Here is a 23583-nt window from a genome sequence, read left to right as displayed (position 1 = left end):
AGAGAGAGAGAGAGAAACAACCATGATGAGAGAGAATCATCGATGGGCCGCCTCCTGCACGCCCCACACTGGGGATCAAGCCCACAACCCGGGCATGTGCCCTGACCTGGAATTGAACCGTGACCTCCTGGTTCCTAGGCCGACCACTGAGCCATGCCGGCCCGGCTAAGCCGACACCTTTTGAGGGTCAGGGAGTGTGTGAGCACCACACCAGCAGAAACATGGCAACAGAAACGGGAGACACAGCCTCCCCAGGAAACACCACGCACAGAAGGAAAGGAACCCAGAGCACAGGGCCGGCCGCCGTGGGCAGGTGGCGGCAAATGTGGCAGCACAGGGCGGGACAGGACCACAGAGCACGGTGGCGGCTGAACTGCGAGCCGGGAACAGGAACTCGCCACAGTGTCCCGGCTCCTGAGCTCCCCTCCTCAGAGGTGGGGGTTCCCCGAGTCGCCCTGGGGACCCTGCCCTGGGAGCCTGAGGCCAGGAAAGGAGCTGTGCCGGTGACGCGGTTTCCCCAGGGCAGCCCCGGCAGCGCAGGTCCCAACCCCACGGAGACGTGCTGCCCCAGCTCCAGGCCAAACGCCCACCCAAAGCCGCTGGACTGGGAAAGAAGCCGGGCCAGACGCATGCTCACCGTGGACTCTGTGAGGCCACCCACGGACACGGCCAGCCCCAGCAGCACATGGTAGCGGTAGGCAGGCAGCCCCAGCAGCTGGGTGATGCGAGGGAAGGCCTGTGATGGTGCGGTCCAGTTGACAGAGGCGGCCTCAGACCTGCAAGAGAGCCACAAGCTGGAGGGGCCTGCCCTGCCGCCCACCGAGATCCGGCACCCGGACCCTCTGTACCTGGGGAAGAGCTGCTCCAGTTCTGCCCGGTGGGGCACGTGGGGAACGGTGGGGCCAGCTGAGCCGGCCGCGTGCAGCAGCGTCATGAACACGTGGGCAGCGTGTGCACGGAAGTGGTCTATCTTCTCACTGGCCTGCTGGGCCAGGCAGCACATGACCCTCTGGCAGCTGCAAACCAAGAGCCCAGCGGTAGCACAGCTCCAACCCGAGGGCGCCCGCGACACGGCTGCAGGTCAGCACGGGCCTGGCTCCCTGCCCACACACAGGGCCCCCACCACAGCTGAGCTGACCCCAGGGGCCTAAATGCCAGGTCTTGGGTAGAAGCAGTGAGGACACACAGGGCTCCAGGTGGGCAGCAGGTGGGGGTGGGGCACAGGGAAGGAGGCAGAAAAGACAGGGACAGGAAGGGGGACACGGAGGAAAAGGGCAGGAGGAGGAAGGGAAGGGAAGGGCGGGGCGAGGGCAGGTGGGGCTCGGGAAACGGCATTGCCACAGACGCAGCAGCCCTGCAGAGGGCATGGAGATGCCGCAAGAGAGGTGCCCAGCGGCAGCCCATGTCCCAGGAACTGACAGGAGAGGGGACAGCCAGGCCCCCAGCTGGAGCAGGCACTTAGGTGCAAGGGCCCAAAGCCTGAGGAGTGGCCCCTGCCCTGGCCTCGCCCAAGAATGGCTGTGCCCCTGCCGGCCTGAGCCCCGACGGAGGGGGAGACCTGGGCCTGAGCCTTGGGGTCAGGAGACGGGGACAGGACAGACCCTCTCCAGGCACAGGTGGGTGCACCCCAACACTCACGTGGGCGCCTCGATCAGCTCTGGCTGGTCCCTCCCCAGGAGAAGGGTCAGGTCCATCAGACTGGTCATGGCGGCCTCGCGGACCCTGCAGGGACAAGGAGGGACGAGGAGGAGGAGGGGTGAGGAGGAGGAGGGGTGAGGAGACCGCTCCCGAGCTGGAGGTGCCCGTCAGCCACGTGCGGGAAGGGGACTCGGAGGCCCTCAGCCGGAACGCACTTCAGCGGAAGCCCCTGCGAGCAGCCCTCCTCTGAGAGCGCTTCCTCCACGACAGGCGGACAAGGACATGCCCGCAGACGGCGGGTCCCAGCAAGCGGGCAGGGTGCTCGCCAGAAACAGCACTGGTTTCCCAAGAGCTTTTAATGCAAAACACCCCCACTCCGCAAAGCTTTCTCCCAGCAGAACCTCGAGGGCCTGGCCTTCCCTGGGAGGACGCGCAGAGTGGCTCCTTCCCGCTGCCCAGGGGCCCCCAGACCAGGACGGCCTGTCCACTCGGAACACACTGTCCACAGCAGCTCCCAGGAATGGAAACAAACTGATACAATTGGCAAAGCTGCGCTCACACTAGGACTGGCCTAACCCAGAGTGAAGCACGTTTTTAACTTGGGACAATGTGCACTCAGCCCAGAGAGGACACGGCTGGGCCACGGGGATCATGGCTACAACGGCCCACAGGCCGGGGGCACCCACCCTCCCACCAGGAGTGAACGGGGCCCATCGGGGAGGCAGCCTGTGCTGCTCAGAGTGAAGAGGGGGCAGGGTGTGGCCTCAGCCCAGGGGAGGCCTCAGGAGAGTGAGGTGCTGAGGGCAGGCACAGCGTGCTCAGAGGTGCAAGGCGGACGCAGGCCAGAGACCAACAGGAACCGGTGGCTCAGACGCCAGGGCACAGCCCCCGGCAAACCGCTACGCAGGACGCATGATCTCTGGAGGCGCCAGGGAGCAGGCAGAGCGTGGGAGCAGGAAGACTCCCATCTCTGTGGGCGCAGCACTCACAGGGAAAGGCTGGGGGAGGGACACGGGGCCCCAAACCTGCACACACCGCAGGGCCCTCACCAGCTCTAACTGGCCAAGCACAGGTGAGGGTCCAAGGCCCTGAAGTCAGCAGCTGGGGGACGTGTGAGCAGGAGGAAGGCCCAGGGGTCTGAGGCCCTGAGCCGGGGCTGCAGACACAGGCCACGCCCTGGGGTGTGGGCAGGAGGAAGGCCCAGGGGTCTGAGGCCCCTCAGCCGGGGCTGCAGACACAGGCCACGCCCTGGGGTGTGGGCAGGAGTAAGGGCCAGCCCAGCCGCCGCTGAGGGCACTTGGCGACCTGACCCCCCCGACGTGGGCCTCACGTGAGGAAACCTACCACCTGCTCAAAGGAAATGATACAACCCAAAGCCTCTCCAGTTCTGAACTCACACTCTCTGGATTTAGTTAAAAGTTAAAAGGAATGTTGAAAAACAAGAAAAGACCGCCCAGCTAGTGTGACTCAGTGGTTGAGCATCGACTTATGAACCAGGAAGTCACAAGTTCGATCCCTGGTCAGGGCACAGGCCCGGGTTGCAGGCTCAATCCCCAGTGTGGGGCGTGCAGGAGGCAGCCAATCAGTGATTCTCTCATCATGGATGTTCCTCTTTCTCTCTCCCTCTCCCTTCCTCTCTGAAATAAATAAAAATATATTTTAAAAAAGAAAAACCAAGTGCTAAAGTGATGAGAGAAGACAACAGAAACAGACCCCCGGGTGCAGGTGTTGGTGTCATGGGTAGAGTCCTTAAAATAACCACGAGGAACACGTTGGAGAGAAAAAAGTGGAAACAATAAGGACTTTCTGCAAAGACTGAGAATCTCTGGAAACGGACCAAGCACTGCAGAACTCAGACCTACTCTCTGAAACAACTTCAGGGGGGACTGTGCTCTGGCCCGAGGTCATCCTGTCACCCACACGCCCGGCATCCTGGGCTCTGGCCCGGACGGGACCCTGGGGGGACCCTGGAGGGGAGCCTTCCTCCCCACTTCACCGTGTGCTCTGAAGGCAACCACAGCAGCAGCTGGAAGACCAGGGAAAGCCCACCGCCCTCCTGGACGGGCGCGCAGGCCGCCTCACCACGCGCCCACGTCCCCGCGGCTGTCGGTGGTGTAGTCGCGCAGACAGTCCAGCAGCGTGCTGTAAATCTGGGACACGTTCCCTTTGCACACGACTTCATCCGGGGTCCCTTCTGCTCTCACACCGACAGTTTGGCAAATCCTGGAATTAGAAACAGCTCGTGTCCGCCCGTCCCTCCAGCCTGATGGGCTTCTCCTCACAGGACACGCTCAGAGCACACTGGCACCTCCGAGGGAGCTCCGACACCCAGCGTTCCTTCAAGCTACCGCCACCTCTTCTCCGAATCACACTCTCTAGTGTCTACAGCTTAGAAGGCGAGTTGTGCCTGGGCCTTCCTGCCCTCTATCTGGGCAGAAAGGGGACAGTGTGCCATCAGGGCCTGGACAGCACATGGGCTCCGCACAGCTTGGGGGGGGGGGGGGTGCAGACAGCACATCCTACATGTATGCGTTTGTGACTAAGCACCAGACACCACGCGCACTGTCCTGCCTCGTCCTTGGGGTTGCCCATCTTTAAAGTGGTCCCGCGTCCTAAAGGGATGGAGCGAGCACACCATGGGCTTAATGTTCCCTAGAATTAGGACAGAACCATTAACAAGCCTGAGTTGGAAATGTTCTTTCCAATCCTTCAAATAGAGAAGAAACTACAAAATAAAGAACAGCATTTGCCTCTAAGCAGATTCGTCACTGAGAACGGGCTTCCAAAGGACCAGCTGTGAACCACCCCGTGGACGGGCCTGGCTCCTGAGCACGAAGACTTGGGAGGACGGGGCTCACCTGGCGATGGCCTTCACTGCATCCCGCCGGGACTCGGCGAAGCTCACGTCCTCCGAGGAAAGGGTGACGGCTCTTAACCCCGCGAGAACCTGGAAGGCAGTGACCAGTCACCCCCACGAGATCCACGTACTTTCCCGCAAGTGGAGGCTCAGCCCTGGTGCTGCTGCCCGAGCGAGCACGAGTGCCTGCCCCGTCCTGGCCGGGAGCCTGCTCGCTCTGTCCCGTGATCAGGCAGCAGCTCAGCTGCACGTCAGGTGTTATATGTGGATCCTCCCCAGGGAGAGATTTCAAGTCCGTCTGGGGGTGGACCCTGAGAGACACCGGGCAGGGACGTGTGCCAACCCCCCCCCACCCCCCCCACGTGTATGGTCTCACACACGCCATCGTCTCGCACGGACCCCCTTCCATGCTCAGCTCAGCCTCACCTGCTGGAGCCTGCCTCTCAGCAGGAAGCCTGGGAGGGCGCCCAAGGCCATGGCGAAGCCGCAGCGCGTCATCTCCTCCGGGCTCTGCAGTTCGGCGAGATACTTCTCTACCAGCCCCTCTGAAAAGAAGCCACAGGGTGACCCACTGCGGCCCAGGGTTTCCTTACCTGCTCTTCACAGACGTTTCAGAAGCAGGAGACAAATGGCGTCCAGAGAGAGAAGGGAGGAAGGACTCAGGCGTCAGGAGCAGATGTGTTTTCAAAGTGGAATCAATCAAGAGATTTATAGAAATTTTATTGGGTGGTTTTAAGGTTTTCATGAGCAATTCCAACAAATGATTTCACTCAGAAAAATAAATCCAAGAGGGCGTTGAGAATGGTCCACAGTCGTAATTCTCATTGTTTACTAAGAACACAAATGCTCATTGTGGAGACAACGTCTTCCTCACATGAGGGCAAACGCCCTGGCAGGTGGCTCCGTCGGCTGGAGCATCGTCCCATACACCAGCAGGCGGCGGGTTGATGCCCAGTCAGGGTACATGCCCGGGTTGCGGGCTCGACCCCCGGGAGGGGCATGCAGGAGGCAGCCAATTGATGATTCTCTCTCATCACTGATGTTTCTATCTTTCTCTCCCTCTCCCTTCCTCTCTAAAATCAATAAAAATGTATTTAAAAAATAAAATAAAGTTCCATTTGTTCATACACTACACTGACACCTATGGTGGAACTTAGAGAAGACACCAGTAACAACATGAAAAAACCCATCTCCCTTCCCCCTTACAACTCACATGCGTTTCCAAGGTTCATTTCTGAGTATTATTTCTTTCTATATTCAGAATGGTGTGATGTGGTACACTTTTCTTAGGCAAAAAGCAAAACTTGATCTTATCTCAATTTTAAAAATAGACTAAATACAAAACATTACTGTCTCTTTAAGTTAAACTGCCCGTGGAAAAGAGATCTAGTAAAACACTATTAACTTGGAAAGTCTGACTCATGTTCACATTCAAAAACCTAAAACAGCATTTCCCATGCACGTGAGGAGCTGTGCTGCGTGCCCCACGGAGCAGCAGGGCAGCCACAGGCACGTGAGCATGGAGCTTCCTGATCAAAGCAGTGGATCCCAGGAACGGCCTCGGCGAGGGGTCGGGGCGCTGCAGCGTGGAGGGTTCTGGGAAACACGCCGGAGCCGGGCTGTGTGGCGAGGCAGCGGCACGCTCGCTGTCCCCATGAAGAGGAAGGACACGCGCTGGGAACATGCTGCCGTGGTGCACAGAAAATTCTAAGAACATTTTACCATAAAATACAAAAGCCAATGAAGGGATCGTGCCTGTGGATGAAGCCCCAGGAGAAAGCACGGAACCAGCAGGACGTGGGCGACAGTGCAAGCAGACGTCAGAGTGCAGGCCAGGAAGGAGCATCCGAGCAAACGCACAGCGACAGTGAGAATGACGGCAATGAGGAACCCAACGGAAGGGAAAGGCAGCTCCCCACACAGAACTGCAGCCTCCGGAGCTCAAAGCGGGAAGAGCTCCCGTAAAGTGTGACGTGAGCAGACGCTGCTGAGACAAGAGCTGGCTCCATACGCTAAACAGGAACATCGTGTCCCAGGGACGTTCGCACGGGAAAGCCAGCACCGAGACGTCGGAGCGGGAGACAGGCAGCCTCTCCTGCACAGCCTGCCAGCCGGGGGCGGGAAAGTGGGCAGGCCCAGGAGGCGCCAGCGCCCACCGTCCCTGCTAACCTGCGTGTGCTCGCTGCAGTGGAGGAAGGGAGCCGAAACCAAAACCCAGACACCCGAGCTCCCCACCACGCCTGGAGGGCCCGAGGGTCAGCACGACAGCCACTCACCCTGCCCAGCGGAGTCCGCCTTCCCGGGCTCCTCCGCGTAGTACTCGCTGCAGAGAGCAGCCAGGGCGGAGACAGCTGCTTCCTAGAACCGAGCAGGACACGGGCGCCTCAGCCTCCCGGGAACCACGGGAGCGGCCGGGCTGCTCCGCAGTCAGACACAGAAATAAATGACATCCTTCCTTCCAGCACGACTGCGTGCCGTCATCTGTCAGGTAGTTAAAACTTTAACATTTTTTGCAAATAATAAACTGAATAGAAAACTTGATTATTTCTTCCAAACAATGTCTTATCATATGAACAGTTAATAACAGAATGGGCACTTTTCTTTCCCAGCAGAGGTGATGAGGGAAAAGGTGTGTGCAACATGGGCAAGAACTCTGAGCAGGCTGTGTAGGGCCTTTTTAGAGAGGATGTGGGGGTCCAGGGGCCCTGGGAACAGGAAGGGGCCCCTCAGCACCGATCCCCAGGCAGAGCCACACAGAGTGGGAGGAGGGAGTGGGGAGAGCATGGCGGTGACAGGGACTCGCAGGGCCTCTCCTCGAACACCTGGTTACAGAGGGACCTGCAAGGAGCAGACACTAGATTCCTACGTCCTCTCCACTCTCCCGATCAGGAGCAAGGCACGGAGCAGCCCAGGAAAGAGCTGCTGGGCCGGGCAGGAGGGGCCATGAGCGCGGGGAGGGAGCTCAGAACGAGGTGTCACTGGTGCCAATCAGGGCAGCAGACTGCTCCGGGATCACTGCTTGTATGAATGTTATGGATGTTTTAAAAGGAAAGTTTGCAGCACTGATCCTGAGGCGCTCAAATTCAACTAGTAAAACGGTGCTTCAATCCTACAGAATGACAAAGTTACTCTTAAAAAGGGCTGACGAAGCCTCCTATAACCCAGCAGAAGTGCTGAGACACACAGGAGAGAATTACACCCTCATTTCTTCATCCTCAGTACCAAGCCGAGTCCCTCCCAATGTCCTGGTGATGGTCACTGTGCGGGGAAAGGAACAGCTCTGCACCCCACGCCCAGCTGGCCCCGAGGGGACAGCCGTGGCCCTCAACCACCGGGACGCACACTCCTTCAGAAATGCCAACTTGGCATGCGCGGTGGGACTGTGGCACACGCAGCTTCCACCCCTACAATCCTACAGCGCCACAGAGTCACTATCGACGTGCAGGAAAAACGCTGAGGCGAACAGGATCAAACCAGAAGCAGGAATTTAAAAGTTGCACGTTCTGGTCACCAATAGCTGAATGCGTTTTCCTGATTACATGTTACATAGACAATACCATCCAGAGTCCAAACAAAATTGTGGCATCGTTCCGTTACCCATTAGTGCATAAAAGGGACCATAATGCAGTCTTTTGAAACAAACACTAAAAAAGTAATGTCGTTCTCGGGACAGCGCAGCCACTGGGAAACCCTGCTCCCCGCACCTTGATCTGTTGCCTGGAATGACTGGACACATGGTGGAGGTTTCTCAAGGTGTCACTTATCAGCCACTGCCAACCATCTGTCACAGAAACAGAGAAGACCATTTCCCCAATTAAGAACAGTTCGGTGAAATTAAAGTCAACAACAAACAGATCTTCTACCTCTTAAATCAACGCAGATGGTAAACAAGAGGTGAGTCTGGAGAAAATCTAAAGTGAAATTTCTCCAAAGGCCCTTGGTTTAAAGGGGGAAAGTCTCCTTTTTGCTGCTGAAATGCTAAAACTCTTACCATGGGAAATGTTTGTTTGTTTTGTTCTGTGGACCCTCACCCGAGGATATTTTTTCCAATGATTTTGAGAGAGTAGAAAGGAGGGGGAGAGACAGAAAGATACATCGATGTGAGAGAGACAAATGGACTGGTTGCCTCCTGCACGCACCCCGACCAGGGTGGCGGAGTACGTGCCCTTTGACAGGAATCAAACTCAGGACCCTTCAGTCTGAGGGCTGACACTCCTGGAAAACTTTTGTTCTTTTATTACACCTACCAACGTCAGGTGGTCTTCTCCTGTACCTCTCCCTCAAACAACGCCCCCCCCCCAATCAAAACCCAAACATTCCACTCAATTAGATCCACCATCTGGCAACGAATGCCGAACCTGCACAGCTCTCCTGAGGCTGCGGAGCCGGGGCAGCCGCGGGCAGCCCTCCTCCTGCCTCTCGCGGCTGCCTGTTCACACAACCAGAAAAGGCCTTGCTTGCTGGACAGGACGGCTGCCCCGGGCACGGGACCTGCACAGGGGCCTGGCCGCTGCCCCCACGAGGGCAGGTTCTCCCACATCCTTCCCCCGTGGCCTTGGCACCTGCTGCTGCCTCCCCTGGTCCTGCGGGGCCTGAGCCACACCAGGGCTCTGAGGAAGGAGCGTGTCTCAGAGGAGGGAAGGCCTGTTTTGGAGGGTGTGGCTGATGCCCATCGCTTACAATTGGCTCTGGCAGCAGTTTCAAAGCCAGGAATTCCACTACCAGGAAGCAATCACTGTCCTACCAGGCTCATCGTCACTTTCCACGTGGAGCGGTTCTGAAGGAACAGGCTACAAGGTGAGCACTGACGAGAAGCACTTACCGACTATGGCGTCACCCCTGAAGGGCATCTTGGAAAGGGACAGGTTTTCTATTAAAACGCACACTAGGAGGAGAAAGGGTGAATGCATGAGGGCACGTCTGTCCCTTCAGGACTATGAGCCCCACCACCCGCCCGCTCCGGGTGAGGGACTCCCCGGGACCTGAGCCCAGGGCATGGCCAGCACTGACCTGGCACCTACTCAGCCCACAGACAAGCAGATGAGTCTGGGTCTTCTAGGTTTAGTTAAAAATGCGTCAGAAAATCTAGGCATGTTGGCATCATTTGAGTTCCTTGCAGAGTTTAAATATAATCTAAAAAGTTATTCTTTGCTCTACAGTTAACTTAAATGTTGCTGAAGAGGCTAAGATAGCAACACTCGGTCCCTCACCACCATCCCTTCCTGAAAGACACACCACGCCCCGCTCCCCCACCCCATCCTGGCCGCTGCCATCGGGAAGCCCTGGTCCCCCCACCTCGATCTGCTGCCTGGGATGACTGGGCACCTGGTGGAGTCAAGTGAACCCCGGCAGCGGGCCAGGCCCGGGGTCGGGAAGGGCACGCTCACGCCACGGTATTGAGAGCGGCAAACGCCCTTCGGACTCTCCCCACCCCGTGGCGGGGATGAGAGGGTGCAACCCACAACCCGCAGCCTCCCGTGCTCAGACCTACCTGCTTGTCGCATGAGCTCTCCTCCGAGACCCCTGAAAATTAATACAAAAAGGGTGAAAGCACCTTATTATATAAAACAACATAAAATATCCTCACCAAGGAGCAGGTACCACCTCAGACTCCAAACAGTATTAAGATGTCACCTAGCAGCATCTGGAGGAGCTACTTGGGGCGAGAGCACTTACAAGGGTTTTCATGTGCCAGCAACTGCTCACTGCTCACACACCTTATTTCAATTACTTTTTATAGAAAACCTTCTTCATTGAGTAGGTTTTCTGTAAATCTCGTCCTTGTATTGTTTGGCAAGACCTATACTGAAGAGTGATTTTCTTTTTTTCTAACTGAACTTTTTCCAATTACAGTTGATATTCAGTATCACTGTGTATTACTTTTACTTGTAAGAAGCTCCTTTTTACAGGAAGAAATGAAAAGATTCCTGGAACCATCTCCCAGGTGTCCCAAGTCCTAGCTGGGGTTCCTCTGACTTGTCGTTTTCACTGGACACTATAGTCCTTACTGGCGTCAATTACATCAAACAATCACACAGAACAAATCCCAAACACTGTTCGACTCTCACTTCGTAGAAACTAGAGGAAGTTAATGCCTGGCCGGTTTGGTCCTGGGTTTGAGTCCAGCCAAGGGCATGTACCTCGGTTGCAGGTTCCATCCCCGGTCCCTGGTCGGGGTGCGTGTGGGAGGCAACCAATCGATGTATCTCTCTTACATCGATGTTTCTCTCTGTCTCTTCCCCTTCCTTCCACTCTCTAAAAACACCCTCGGGTGAGGATTAACAAACAAACGAGCAACGACAGGAATCTAAGACGCCAGGAAGATGCCGTCATCCAGCCCAGGAAGCATCCACCTGCCTTCCGTTGCGAACAAAACCCGGGAGGAGAGCCTGCCTATCTTGCCGGCTCTCAGTCACATCAAATCGATGTCTAACGCTGACAACAGGAAACTGGTGAACACGAACGTAAGAAACACTCGCGAAGACAGAACATCGCTTCACCAGACTTTGGCTTCCGGCCCAGACAGAGAAGAGGACCCAGATTTGCTCTCCGCCTTAAATATCAGAGACGTGGATGGAGCAGATGAAACCGTTTCAGAGGCTGGAAAATGGAGGTCTGGGAAGAGGAACACCAGGCACAGCTGGGAACACCCAGCTCAGCAAGTGCAGCACCAGCTCCGGGGACGGGTGGGGGGGGGGGGGGTTCCAGTGTGAGCAGAAAGGGTCCCTGTCCTACACCTGCAAGCCCAGGGGCGGCCTCACCAGCTCAGAGACCAAAGGTTACCACACAGAACGGTCTGAACATCCCGTCCTCACTAGCAGTGGGTCATGGCGGGGTCACGTCCTGGGCCTGCAGCTTCCCTGACAAAGGTCACCTTCACCTCAAGTGAGCCTTCGGCCTTTGTGCATCTGCGATAACAAACCTCTGGCACGTCAGAGGAATCTGTTTCAGAGCCCGCAGGGCCCTCCCGGAACACGAGACTGCAGAGCCCCTCGCTGCTATCTCGCTGCCGCATGGCATCTCCATGTGCTGTGAAGGCATCGGCTATCCGGACCTGCCGCTGGTGTGAAAGAATGTGTCTTGCCGTTTTATTCTTATCCAGCTCCAGAGATTTCCCCGCTCGGCTCTCTCCCGTCCCTAATTTACCAGTGGATTTCATGTGACCCTCCTTTCATCTCCTCCTTTGATTCTAATGTTTCCAATAAGCTGCTAAACTACCTTTCTCCAGAGCATTTTCTCAATCTGTTGAGATTTTCCTTCCCAGAAACTGTCATCAGTTTGGCTCCAATAAACTCATAAAAATTCTCTACAGGTTTGGACATTCCTGATGTCGACACCCGCATGGGGAGGGGCCCGGTCTGACCCCTGCACAGGCCCAGGCTCTCAGGAAAGCTGGAGGTGGTAAGAGACGTCAAGAACAAACAGAGAGGCTGACGTGTACAACCCTGCACCGAAGGGTTGCAGGTTCAATACCTGGCCCTTCTCAGGGCACGTGTGGGGGGCAATCAATCTATGTGTCTCTCTCATATTCATCCCCCCCCCCCCCCCCACGCTCTCTCTCTTCCTCTTCCCTCGCCCTCCCTTCACTCTTTCTGAAAATCAATGGAGAAAATGCCCTTGAGTGCGGGTTAGCGACAACAACTCCAAAAGCCACAAGGATGCCCTGGCTGGTGTGGCTCAGCTGGGCATCGCTCCATGCACTGAAAGGCTGCTGGTTCAACTCCACTCAGGGCACATGCCTAGGTTGTGGGCTCAATCCCTGGTAGGCGTGCAGGAGGCAGCCAATTGATGTTTCACTCTCACATCGATGTTTCTCACTCTCTCCCTCTCCCTTCCTCTTTCTCTGTTAAAAAAATCAATAAAATTAAAGTCACTAAGAAAAATGAATAGGCAAACCACAGACAGGGAGAAAATGCTAGGAAATCTTCTATGTCTACAAAGAGCTCATATCCAGAATATGTAAAGATGCTGACGGCTCAGTAAGAAGAAGACAGATCATGAGATTATTTTAATGAGCAAAAGACCTGAACAGCCCTGACGGGTTTGGCTCAGTGGATAGAGCATTGGCCTGCGGACTGAAGGGTCCCGGGTTCAATTCCAGTCAAGGGCATGTACCTTGGTTGCGGGCACATACCCAGTAGGGAGTGTGCAGGAGGCAGCTGATGGATGTTTCTCTCCCATCAATGTTTCTAACTCTCGATCCCTCTCCCTTCCTCTCTGTAAAAACTCAATAAAATATATTATAAAAAAAAAAAAAAAAAAGACCTGAACTTCTCTTCTCAGAAGACAGAGGAGACGTGAAGGCGCCTGGTCCCCGGGAAACACACGCCCCACGGGGCTGGCTCGTCAAGGAAGCCCAGCCAATGAGGATGCGGAGCAGCTCTCGGCCGGTAGGAGGAACATGTCACAGCCGCTTCGGGGAGGCCTCCGTGTCTTAGAAGCAGAGAGGACCAGCCCAGATGCCCATCACCTGAGAGCAGGTGAGCACACAGCACAGGCACAGCACCGAGGACCACGCAGCAGCCCACGGGAATGCCTGCACAGGGGCCACCACACGTCAGAGACACTGCCCCGAGGAAACCAGACCAGAGACTTTGCAGAACAAGTGGGTCTACATAGAGTTCAGAAAAGACTGCCCTGGTGCTGGAGAGCAGACTGCAGGCTGCAGACGGGAAGAGGAGGACGTGTCAGGCGACATGCTGCCGTATTGGGGCCACAACCGCACGAGCCTCTGGACCCCCAAACCCGTCAGATTCCACACTTCAACCGGCCAGCGTCACGTCAACCTCCACACGCTTGGAAGACCAGTAGGTTAGACCTCTCAGTTCTTAACGGGAAATGACTGTGACACACACTCAAATAAACGAGCACAGAAGAGACCCCCCGCAGGGCGGCCGGACAGGAGTCCACTCAGCACTGAGGTGACCCCGCAGGGCGGCCGGACAGGACCCCACTCAGCTGAGGGGTTAGCAGACCAAGCAGTGCGCTTACTCAGTAAGACAAAACGTAAGAATCTCGGGTTCGTAAAGCTTACCTGTATAACTGACGATCATAAAGCTAAAATTAAAAACAGAAAGTTCTTCAGTTAGACAGGTTACTTGGGTTTTTAAAGTAGGTAAGTCATATGAACAGTGAGAAAGCAGGGACGGATCCTGCTTCACTCCCTGCAAGCACCTCCCTCAGCCTCCTGCTCCTTCTCTCCTTTAATCCTCACGACAGCCTCACTTGGCACTTGGGAGGGAATCCAAGGCACGGAGAGGGTGGCCAGACGAGAGGGGTCCAGGACTGACCGAGCCGTGACCGTCCCCCAGACGGCCTCTTGGGCAGAAAACAAAGACCACCAACCAGGGGTCCTGAGGCTCTTTCTTCCAAAGCCCTGGAAGCACCTCCCAGCATCGCCACCTCGGCTACAGGGACTGTGCTCACACGGTCCTTTAACCCCAGAACTGCAGGGAGGAGGGTCCACCCACACTCTACAGAATGAGGGGGTGCGTGGCCCCCGTCTGAGTCTCTGTGCTGCCAGCACCACCGGCTCTCAGGCGCTCACGCTGTCCTGACAGCAGGAGGTAAACAGGCCAGACTCCTTGTAGCGTGACAAGTGTAAGTAAAAAGACCAATGGCTTAGCCAAATCACACAGCAAGCTCATGGCACAAACAGATAAGAGGCTAAGACCCAATGTGCATTATTATATAAAAATACGGAAGTCTAACGAGGACAACAAACAGTGAAGCCATCTATAGGTTGTCCTATGACATGGAGGCCGTAGCTCACAGAGTCCCTCTTTTGAATCACAGGAGCCTCTGAGAAGCTGAAGACTCAGAGAGCCCACAGCCCTTCCCCGCGGAGAGTGCGCCACACTCGGGTGTAACGTCAGACTCAGGATGCCCGCCACGCAGGCACACAGGATCCAAGGCCTTCGTGCTGCCTGGGGTCTGAGAGAACAGGCACGACCCAGACAGGAGGGGGAGCAGGCCTGTGAGCTACCTGCACCTGCCAGACTGCCCTTGGGACTTGGCCACACGAGAAGAGATGCTCTTCCCACCCCCGCGATCCCGAGGAGCTGGCCTACGGAGAGCGGAGAACTGCTCCCCAGCTGACAGCCCAGGTCTGCACTGCCCAGGGCTGAGCCTTGCAGGGAGCTTCCGGTCCTGAGCCCAGCCTTCGAACAGGCTGAGGGTGGAGAGAGCTGGAGATCAGGCGGACACCCTCAGACCCACAGACCTGCTGGTGAATCTGCTTCAGGCCCTGCACCACCGTCTCGTCCAGGTAGTCTGCAACAGGCCTAAGGAGTTCAAACACAGCGGTGAGACCCCGAGCACCACGGGGGCCCAGGCTCAGAGAAACCCACATCATGTTCAGGCGCTTCACCCGCTCCCCCAAACACCTGCAGAAGGTAGCCCCCTAAAGCAACATCCACTCAAAGGGGTGGCCACAGGGACCAGATCAGTAGAGCTGGGACCCGGATGCAGTTTGCTGACCACAGAGACAGTCCCCCACAGATGGGGAGCAGCTGGCTCACAGCTGCTGGTGTGTCGCTTAGAAAAGAGACCTGACCGGCTGGTGTGGGGCCTGACGGACAGGAGCTCCAGCACAGCCTCGCTGCCGCCCGAAAGGCCGCTCGAGAGGCTGCCCTTGACTGGGCCCGGAACTTGAGGTTCAGGAGGGTTCCCACCATTCCCCGGTGCAGGAGGGTGGCTGCCCAAACTGTGCAAGCAACATGGTCTCTGCTGGCACCTGGCTGTCTGCTGGGGGGTCTCTGCTGGCACCTGGCTGTCTGCTGGGGGGTCTCTGCTGGCACCTGGCTGTCTGCTGGGGGGTCTCTGCTGGCACCTGGCTGTCTGCTGGGGTCTCTGCTGGCACCTGGCTATCGGCTGGGGGTCTGGTGGAGAAGACCACGGGACTAACCCAACAGAAACCTGGGTGCGCCTCTCAGACCCTCCCTGGTGGGTGACGCCTGCACCCTCACAGTCAGAGTTGGGGGATCAGGCTCCTGTGTGGCTGCCCAGCCCTCAGCCCGCAGGCGCCACTTCCCCCGATACGGCCGCCCCTCAGGAGTGAGCGGTGAGCCGAGCTGGGCGGTAAAAGACTGCCAACCCTCCCTGACCCTCCGGTCAGGAGAAAGGTGAGCTCCGTCTCTCGCTCAGAACCCCCTCCTGACGTGACACAACGTCAGACAGTTTTTCTCAAACTGGAGGCCAAGGACCAGGTTACAGCGTCCTGTGTGCTGGCTCTTGCTTCTGAGGAAAGGTGGTTGGAAAGAAAGGAAAGAAAAGCCAAGTGGCTGCTTCCCCAACATTCTCGAGTGCGGATCTGCTCCAGGGCCCGCTGCCTCCTCACTGTTCACACCCACGTTCCCACCGAGAAGTTCCTGGTGGAAGCTTTTAGCCCTGAGCTCTGGGATTTTAGGTTGTTAAGAGTGACAAATGATGGAGAGTATGGAATACAGGAGCCACTCAACAGCGTCTCCGAAAACCCCTCTTTGCTGTTATAACTGACCCACTTCCCCAGAGCGAGTGAGGTGACTGGGGACACAGCACGGGCAGCCCTCCCTCATGAAGACCCTGCGTGCCCACCGAGGTCGAGGCCGCCCGCCCCTCAGGAAGGAGAGGACTCGCCGAGGGCACGGAGAGGTTCCCCGCAGGTGCGCACTGTGAGTAGATGCCACTGCGCACGCGGGGCCTACAGTAGGGGTCACGCAGCTGGGACGTGCACTGGGAAACCCAGACGCTCGGGGTCGGGACCTGAGTTCAGCCGTCTGCCTGGATGTAACACCTGGAGCCGCCAGTGGCCCCATCTGGCCACATGCTTGCTGGCTCCCGTCACAGGCCATGACTCATCAGAGAGAGGACCACCGACCAACCTCATCAGATAAAATGTGAAGACACTGCCCCCCGGGCACATGTAACACAAATGCAGTGGATGTGTCCCAGCTCTCGACCACATGCTTCGGCGGGGGAGGGGGGGGGCTTCTCCTACCTGTCCTCCCGCACAGCCAGTCTGTACAGGCTGTGGGCGACCTCCGCACAGGTGAGCACAGCCCCATGCCGCGTGTGCAGGTCCGTACTCTGCGTCATCGACAGCAGGCGTGGGAAAACTGCAAAGGACGGGCAGGAGAAGACGTCGCGTGAGCACACAGGCTGACGTGCAGACTCAGTGAGTCAGGGAGAAAGGCCCCTGCGGACCGTTCCGTCAGGACGGTTATCACACCCAGAGCTTAACCTGAGGTGGCAACAGGCAGGCCCCTGCACCCAGGCCAGTGAGCAGGCCCACGACCGAGGACGCCTCTCACAGCACGTGCTTCCCAGGCTCCCTGGGCACCGGTGGCTGGTGTGGGGCGAGGTCTTTCCTGAGCTAAGTGGCCAGCAGGGCTCTGCCTGGGCAGAGCAGGGCAGGGTCAAGCTGCAGGACCCCCGCTCCCCACAGCACTGCTCAGGCAGAGAAGCCTCTAGGTCTCTTGTGCTCTGGGCACAGAAAGCAGAGCCCCCACCAGCCCCTCAGAGCCTCAGTCCCTGAAGGCACAGGTGCAGCTGTGCAGAGGCTGTAACGGCAGACAGCCTCCAAGCCAAGAGCTCCCACGCGGCAGCGGACAGGATCAGTGTTTGGGGTCAGGGAACCCGTTATCCTGGGCCGTTAGAACTCCTGAACTGGGAACAAACTATATGGGAAGGTCATGGTTTCAGGTCCTCCCACAGATCGTCAAAGGCAGGTGAGGGAGCACCACACAAGGTTCCTGTTTAAGGAACGGACCACGAGGCTGAAAGGGCCCTCACAACTAGGGGGATCCCAGAGCGTGTGAAACGCACACACACGTGAAATCAGTAACTAGAGGAAGAACCACGATTCCACCACTACTCCCTCTAACAAATGTCGGTGGGAATAAGTATAATTTCAAGAAATGTATGTACGGTGCTCACACTGAAATCAGATGCTTATTTATTTCCAGTAGAAAAGACAAGATGGACTCAGGGGTCCCCCCAATGACAGTGGAGCGGGCGGACCCAGCAGGACAGCCGGGAGCGGCCCTGCGCTCTTGAGAGTCAGCACACGGCACGGCAGGCTGCTCCCAAGGCCTGAGCACCCAGGAGGCAGTGCGTTTTTAAAAAGTTGACTACATGGTGAGTCATTTCGCTTATTTTGTTTTGTTTTTAAAGAAGCTACGTCTGACGAATGCATGACAGACAGGATTCCATCAGTTCCCCGCTGTGACTGGCACCCACGCAGGGGCCCGGCCTGGGAGCTCCCGGTGGACACACCACAGCGACCACAGCCCGTCCTTGGGGAGACGGAGGCAATCGTTTGTGTTCTGTCCAGTGCTTCTCAGCAGAGGAGAAACACGTTATATTCAGCTCCTTCAGCCTTGAAACCAGCAGGGTGGCCTGTCCTCGGCTTTCTGTTACCGTGTGTGCATGCGCGCGTGCGCATGTGTGTGTGTGTGCATGTATGTGTGTGTGTGCACGCGTGAGCGACAGGGGGCACACCCACAGGACGGCTGGAGCTCACTTACCCTGAGCAGCACTGTACTCGGGCGCCTGCTGGACCAGGTTATGCAGCGCCTTTGCTGACAGCTCTCTGATGACCCTGGGGGGCAAGAGGGACAGAAAAATGGTTAGTTCCTTTACTTGATGATTCTAGCTTTATTCAACTCATGAAAAGAGAGATAGTCTCCATGAGTCAACTGGCCACTGAGTCAAAACCACTATTGAAAATAAACACCCAAACAAATAAGAACCTGACTGTAACAACTGAGGAAGAGAGAATTTACCAAATGAAGCACCTAAATGCAGGCCCATCTCCAGGCACAGCTGCCACCTCCAAGTGCTGGGTGGTAAAGCGTCCCTACCTCCCACACTCCCATGGACTCGGAAGATGGGAAGAACCCTGAGAGGACCTGAAACTATGAGCTTTTGGAAGAAAACAGAGGAGAAGCTTCATGATGTTAGATTTAGCAATGATTTCTTGGGTGTGACACCAGACACATCAGCAACAAAAGTAAAAAAATAAATAAAAATAGGTAAGGTGGTAATAGACCAGGGGTGGGCAAACTTTTTGACTCGAGGGCCACAATGGGTTCTTAAACTGGACTGGAGGGCCGGAACAAAAGCATGGATGGAGTGTTTGTGTGAACTAATATAAATTCAAAGTAAACATCGTTACATAAAAGGGTACGGTCTTTTTTTTTTTTTTTTAGTTTTATTCATTTCAAACGGGCTGGGTCCGGCCCGCGGGCCGTAGTTTGCCCACGGCTGTAATAGACCAATTGGACTACACTGAAATTTTAAACTACTGATTGTATCAAAGGGAACAATCAGCAGAGTGAAAAGGCAACATGTGGAGTAGGAGGGAGAAAACACCGGCAAATCATGTATCTGACAAGGGCCGAAGTCTAGACTACAGAAGGAACTCCTGCAGTTCAACAACCAATAAGTAACTGCATTTGGAGATGCTTCTCCAAGATGAACTACAAACAGCCAACAAGCATATGAAAAAATGCTCAACATCAATAATCATCAGTTAAACCACAAAATATCACTTCACACCCACTAAGAGAAAGAAAAAAAAACAGAAAAAAGGTCCTGGTGTGGGTTTGGGGAAATTACAACTCTGTAGATTGCCAGTGGAAATGGAAAACGATGCAGACACTAGGAAAATCAGCATGGTTTTTGAGGTTTCTAAAAAATTAAAAATAGAATTACTATATGATACAGCAATCCTACTTCTGGGTATATACTCAAAAATATTGAAAAGCAGAGACTTAAAAAAATACTTGGACACTCTTGTTCATAGCAGCATGATTCACAACAGACAAGAAATAGAAACAAGTTAAGAGCCGGTCGATGAATAGATGGAACACGAAATGTGGTATGTCCAACCGTGGGATATCACTCGGCCTTAAGAAGGAAGGACATTCTGGCACCTGCCACAACATGGATGGACCTCGAGGACACGGTGCCCAGTGAAAGCGGCCAGTCACAAAGGGACAAATACTGTGTGATTCCATGTGAGGCCCTGAGACAGTCAGATGCATCGAGACAAAAAGGAGGATGGCGGGTGCCAGGGCTGGAGGAGGGAAGGGGAGTCATTATTTAATGGGGATGGAGTTTCGGTTTTGCAAGATGAAAAGTCCTGGGGATTGTTTGCACAACAAGGTGAACGTGCTTAACACGACTGAACTGTACACTGTGAATGGTGAAGGTAACAAGTGGCCCAATACCTCTTAAAAACACACACTATAAAGGCAGACCAGAATGCCTGTACCGGTAAGGGGATACCTCTCAAGAGTGTGTGTAAAGAACTCTGCAAGGGTCAAATCACTATGCAATACCCGAACCTAATGTAATAGTGTAAGTCAGGTATACTTCAATACAAAATAAATAAGAAAAATAAAATACGGTTCACAAAAGAACTCTGTGAGGCTCCCATCACATCAACGCAGAACCCAACACATACCCATCCCAGTGGCTGATCTTCATGGTGAGCAGGTGGTCTATCATTGGCCGTGTGTACTCAGGGAAGCCGGCAATGAACATGCTGAAAAGACAACAGCTGATGAGCACTTCATTGCTCCCACCTTGTGCACGTGCGCCCCCCTCGGCGTGGGGGTAGAAGGAAGTCAATGCACCCAAACGTGTGGAAGGACCACGTCTCTAGAAGACGTAAGAAACTGGAGACAATGGGGCGGGGGGCGGGGGGGGGGGGGGTGAGGAGGGGCAGGAAGGGGGGCGACCTTGGGATGGAACCGGGAGGCTGGAAAGAGAGGTGAGACAGACGTGAACACTCTCCTGCACCTTCTGAATTTACAAGCACATGTATCGCCTTCCCCCCAAAATGCACTTTTACACTTCCTGCCTCTAACACAGCCCATCGCTTACACAGATTGTCTGAACCTGCCATGTCACCCCCACACCCCCACCGTGGACTTGGGCATCACCCACGTGTGACAATGCAGCTGAAAGACAAGTGAACAGCACAGAACACCAAGGTGAAACACAATTTCACACGGATCCTTTGTGGGCACGTGTGTGCATGCCGGGATGAACACGAGTGGCAGGCGGGAGTGCTTGTGCCATGGTGTGAGGTCAAGGAGAGTGTGCCCGGATTGAGAGAAAGGAAAGCAGAGGCTGCTTCCGAAGTGGGTGGGCTGAGAGCCCCTCGAACGGGGATGAAATAGCTTGAGAGAGTCAGAAGGAAAAACAGAAACATCAGGCAGGAGACCAGCTGCCGGAAACAGAGCTGAGCCTTGACCCCTAGTCCTACAGCACCTAAGGGCCCCTGGTGCCATCGACAGACAGGCTCGCCCCAGGCCAGTGTCCAGGAGCTGGCGAGATTCCAGAAACACAGGCAGAGGAATGACCTCTGGCCTCACAGGAGCGGAGAGAGGCCCGCGCCTGGGTGCAGGTGCACTCTGGCACCAACTAGCGGCTGACCTCGGAGACGCCCTGCTGAGCCCCCACCGGGCATTGCCCAGCGCTTGCTGAGCACCCAGCATCTGTGCAGAAGCCCAGGGCAAACCAAGGGGTGTCCAGCAGAGGGTGGAGGGTGAGGGCGAGGAGTCTGAGGGGACAGCAGGCTGTGTGACAGGAACAAGGTGCCTCCGACCAGCACTTCAGACAGTGGCAGGAGGAAGGACCGGTGGCAGGCTCTTCAAGCGTCCAGGACGGTGGGAGCTGGATGAAGGCGACAGCTGAGTGGAGAAGCAGGACGAGGAGCATGTGAGGGCTATTAGGGATGCAGAAGTGACAGAACCAGGTCACCAACCGGATGCTGGGAACAAGGAGGAGAAGCAACTGAGCTGGCTGCATGGCGTGCTGTGCACTGAGCGATCTACAGGGGAAGGCACAACTGCCTCCCTGAAGAGCTCAGTGGACAGGAATGTGCAGGGCTGTTGCAGAGCCAACGGCTAGAAAGAAAAATATGCCACACTGCGCGTTAAGAGGGACGCACAGGACTGCAGATGTCAGAATCTGTTAAGGAAATTCACAACAGCAAGAGACAAACCAGCAGAGCGTGCCCATCACTGCCAGGGCGGTCCCAGCAGAAAGAGCCTGTGTCCGCACACCCAGGACCGCACACCCAGAGGAGACAAGTGTCGGGACATGGAGACAGAATGACTGTGAGGCTACGGGAGCCCACACACGCCTCTCACCCACTCACACGCATTCCAGAAAAGGTGAACTCGGGGACAGAGGGCTCTGAGGCAGCCGGGGCTGGGCAAGAGGATGCTGTGGTGACAGAACGTCCCTCACGCTGACCACGTTTTAAATGAGTAAATTTTACTATATGCAAATTATGTGTATAAAAAAAGGGTGTGCAAAAATAAAGCCACAGACTAGGAAAACATCTGCAGACCCTGGATCTGAAGAAGGACCTGCATTCAGAATACACAAGGAATTCTCAGTCTCAGCCAGAAAACAACTCACCAATCAATAAACAGGCAACAGATTTGTCAGAAATGAAAAGATGCTCACTGTCATTGGCACTGGGAAGGCAAACCAAGCCCTGCCCCTGCACATCCGCTAAAAGAGCTGAAATCATACAAACTGACCACAGCAAGGGCTCCCCCGGCCAGCAGGACCTGCCACTTGGAAAACGATTTGGCAGCTTTTTTCTTTTTTAATTTTTTTTTAAAACTGATTTCAGAGGGGAAGGGGGGGTGGGAGAGAGAAACATCAATGATGAGAGAATCACTGATCGGCTGCCTCCTGCACGCCCCCTCCTGGGGACCAAGCCCACAACCTGGGCATTGAACCTAGGACCCCTCAGCCCGCAGGCCGACGCTCTATCCACGGAGCCAAACTGGCTGGGCCATTTGGCAGTTTCTTAACGTGAGGACCCCCATCCCCCTCCTGGCATCTAACCCAGAGAAGCGGGGCTCGTCCAGACAGACGGGCACTTGGAGTCCCCACAGCTGCATCTGTGAGGACCGACCGGAAGGAACACCCAGACACCCCTCCACAGCGAGGGCACACACCTCAGCGCCCAGAGGACGGAAGGCCATCTCTAGTGCACACGCCAGAGCCACGAGAGGAGCACAGCTCAGGCCAGGGTGGGCCGTGGCAGTGGCACAGGAATCTGGTGGCGATGGTGGGGACAGAGGCTGGCACAGGTACCCTCGCGCAGCTCCCTGTGCCATCGGCACTTTAAGAAGCTGCTGAAATGACCACCAGACAGGACTGGCCCCGGCCCCCCGGCCCAGGTGCTTCCATTCGGTGCAACTCGAGTCCGTGTGCTGAAAACCCCACTCCCCCGGGTCACCTGTCCACAGCCGTCCGGCCACTCCTCCGAGCCGAGAGCCCCTCACCATCAGGTGCGACACGGGTCAGCTGACCTCCCCCCACCCACAGGCGTCTTCTCCTCACAGATGTGCCCAGCTGCAAGTGACGCCGGGGCAACCCCAGCAACTCGCTCTCGAAACCCCTCCAACCCGCTGACAGCACCCACTCACTGCTGCACACCCACCCTGTCCCCCAACTGTCCCGCACCGGGCAGGGCCCTGACCACTTCCTTGCTTCTAGTTACCAAAGTGCAGCCACCATCGCGTTTAACACGCAGATCTGACCATTAAACTGCGTCCCACAGCCTCAGGACAACCCAACTCCTCGCTTTGGCTCAAAAGACCCACTCCCCGGGGTGGCCCCCCAATACACACCGGGCTCCCTCTGCCACGCACCCCTTCCCTCACCCCCCTCAGGCAGAGGCCGAGAAGGTGGAGGCGGGTGGGAAGGATGCTAAAAACGAGACGTGTTCAGTCACAGAGTCCTTCCGGGAAGGAGGCCTTTCTAAAAAGGCATGTCCACGCCCGTTTCGGAGAAACGTCGTTTCTGTGAGGTCTGTGCAGCACGGTGTCAGGAACCTTCCTCAGGATACATGACGGCAATGACTTAAACGCAGGGCCTACTCCTCCCAATCCAGGGCAAACACGTCGCACATCGCACCTACGCTCGCCTTCTCACGCTGCGGCAGGTGGATGGACTGGGACACGGAAGCCGTTTCCCAAACCTCGGTCACTAAGGAAAAGCGTTGCTGTAACTGCTGCAAACTGCGCTCAGGGACGTTCAACATTCATTTCTTGACCTGATTCCTCAAACAC

At 56.0% G+C, this 23583-nt stretch overlaps 1 protein-coding gene across 1 annotated transcript in view; it reads right to left on the bottom strand.

Moving 5' to 3' along the window:
• The window catches only part of TBCD (tubulin folding cofactor D), a 105494-nt gene that overhangs the window by 9684 nt on the left and 72227 nt on the right, over positions 1–23583 (bottom strand). Inside the window, exons 18-32 of the mRNA XM_070394135.1 lie at positions 19944–20024; positions 18001–18074; positions 16473–16590; positions 14718–14778; positions 13530–13552; positions 9987–10018; positions 9318–9380; positions 8200–8276; positions 6772–6853; positions 4922–5040; positions 4497–4585; positions 3721–3861; positions 1639–1722; positions 849–1016; positions 638–776 (exon numbers count right to left, since the gene is read on the bottom strand). Of these exons, the coding sequence (XP_070250236.1) occupies positions 638–776; positions 849–1016; positions 1639–1722; positions 3721–3861; positions 4497–4585; positions 4922–5040; positions 6772–6853; positions 8200–8276; positions 9318–9380; positions 9987–10018; positions 13530–13552; positions 14718–14778; positions 16473–16590; positions 18001–18074; positions 19944–20024 (1351 nt within the window). The remainder of the gene's footprint in view (positions 1–637; positions 777–848; positions 1017–1638; positions 1723–3720; positions 3862–4496; positions 4586–4921; positions 5041–6771; positions 6854–8199; positions 8277–9317; positions 9381–9986; positions 10019–13529; positions 13553–14717; positions 14779–16472; positions 16591–18000; positions 18075–19943; positions 20025–23583) is intronic.

The sequence above is a fragment of the Myotis yumanensis genome, unplaced genomic scaffold (assembly GCF_028538775.1).
Source record: "Myotis yumanensis isolate MYYU_CA2020_CCGP unplaced genomic scaffold, mMyoYum1.0.hap1 SCAF_16, whole genome shotgun sequence".
Taxonomy (NCBI): domain Eukaryota; kingdom Metazoa; phylum Chordata; class Mammalia; order Chiroptera; family Vespertilionidae; genus Myotis; species Myotis yumanensis.
This window is presented reverse-complemented; position numbering and strand designations above follow the sequence as displayed.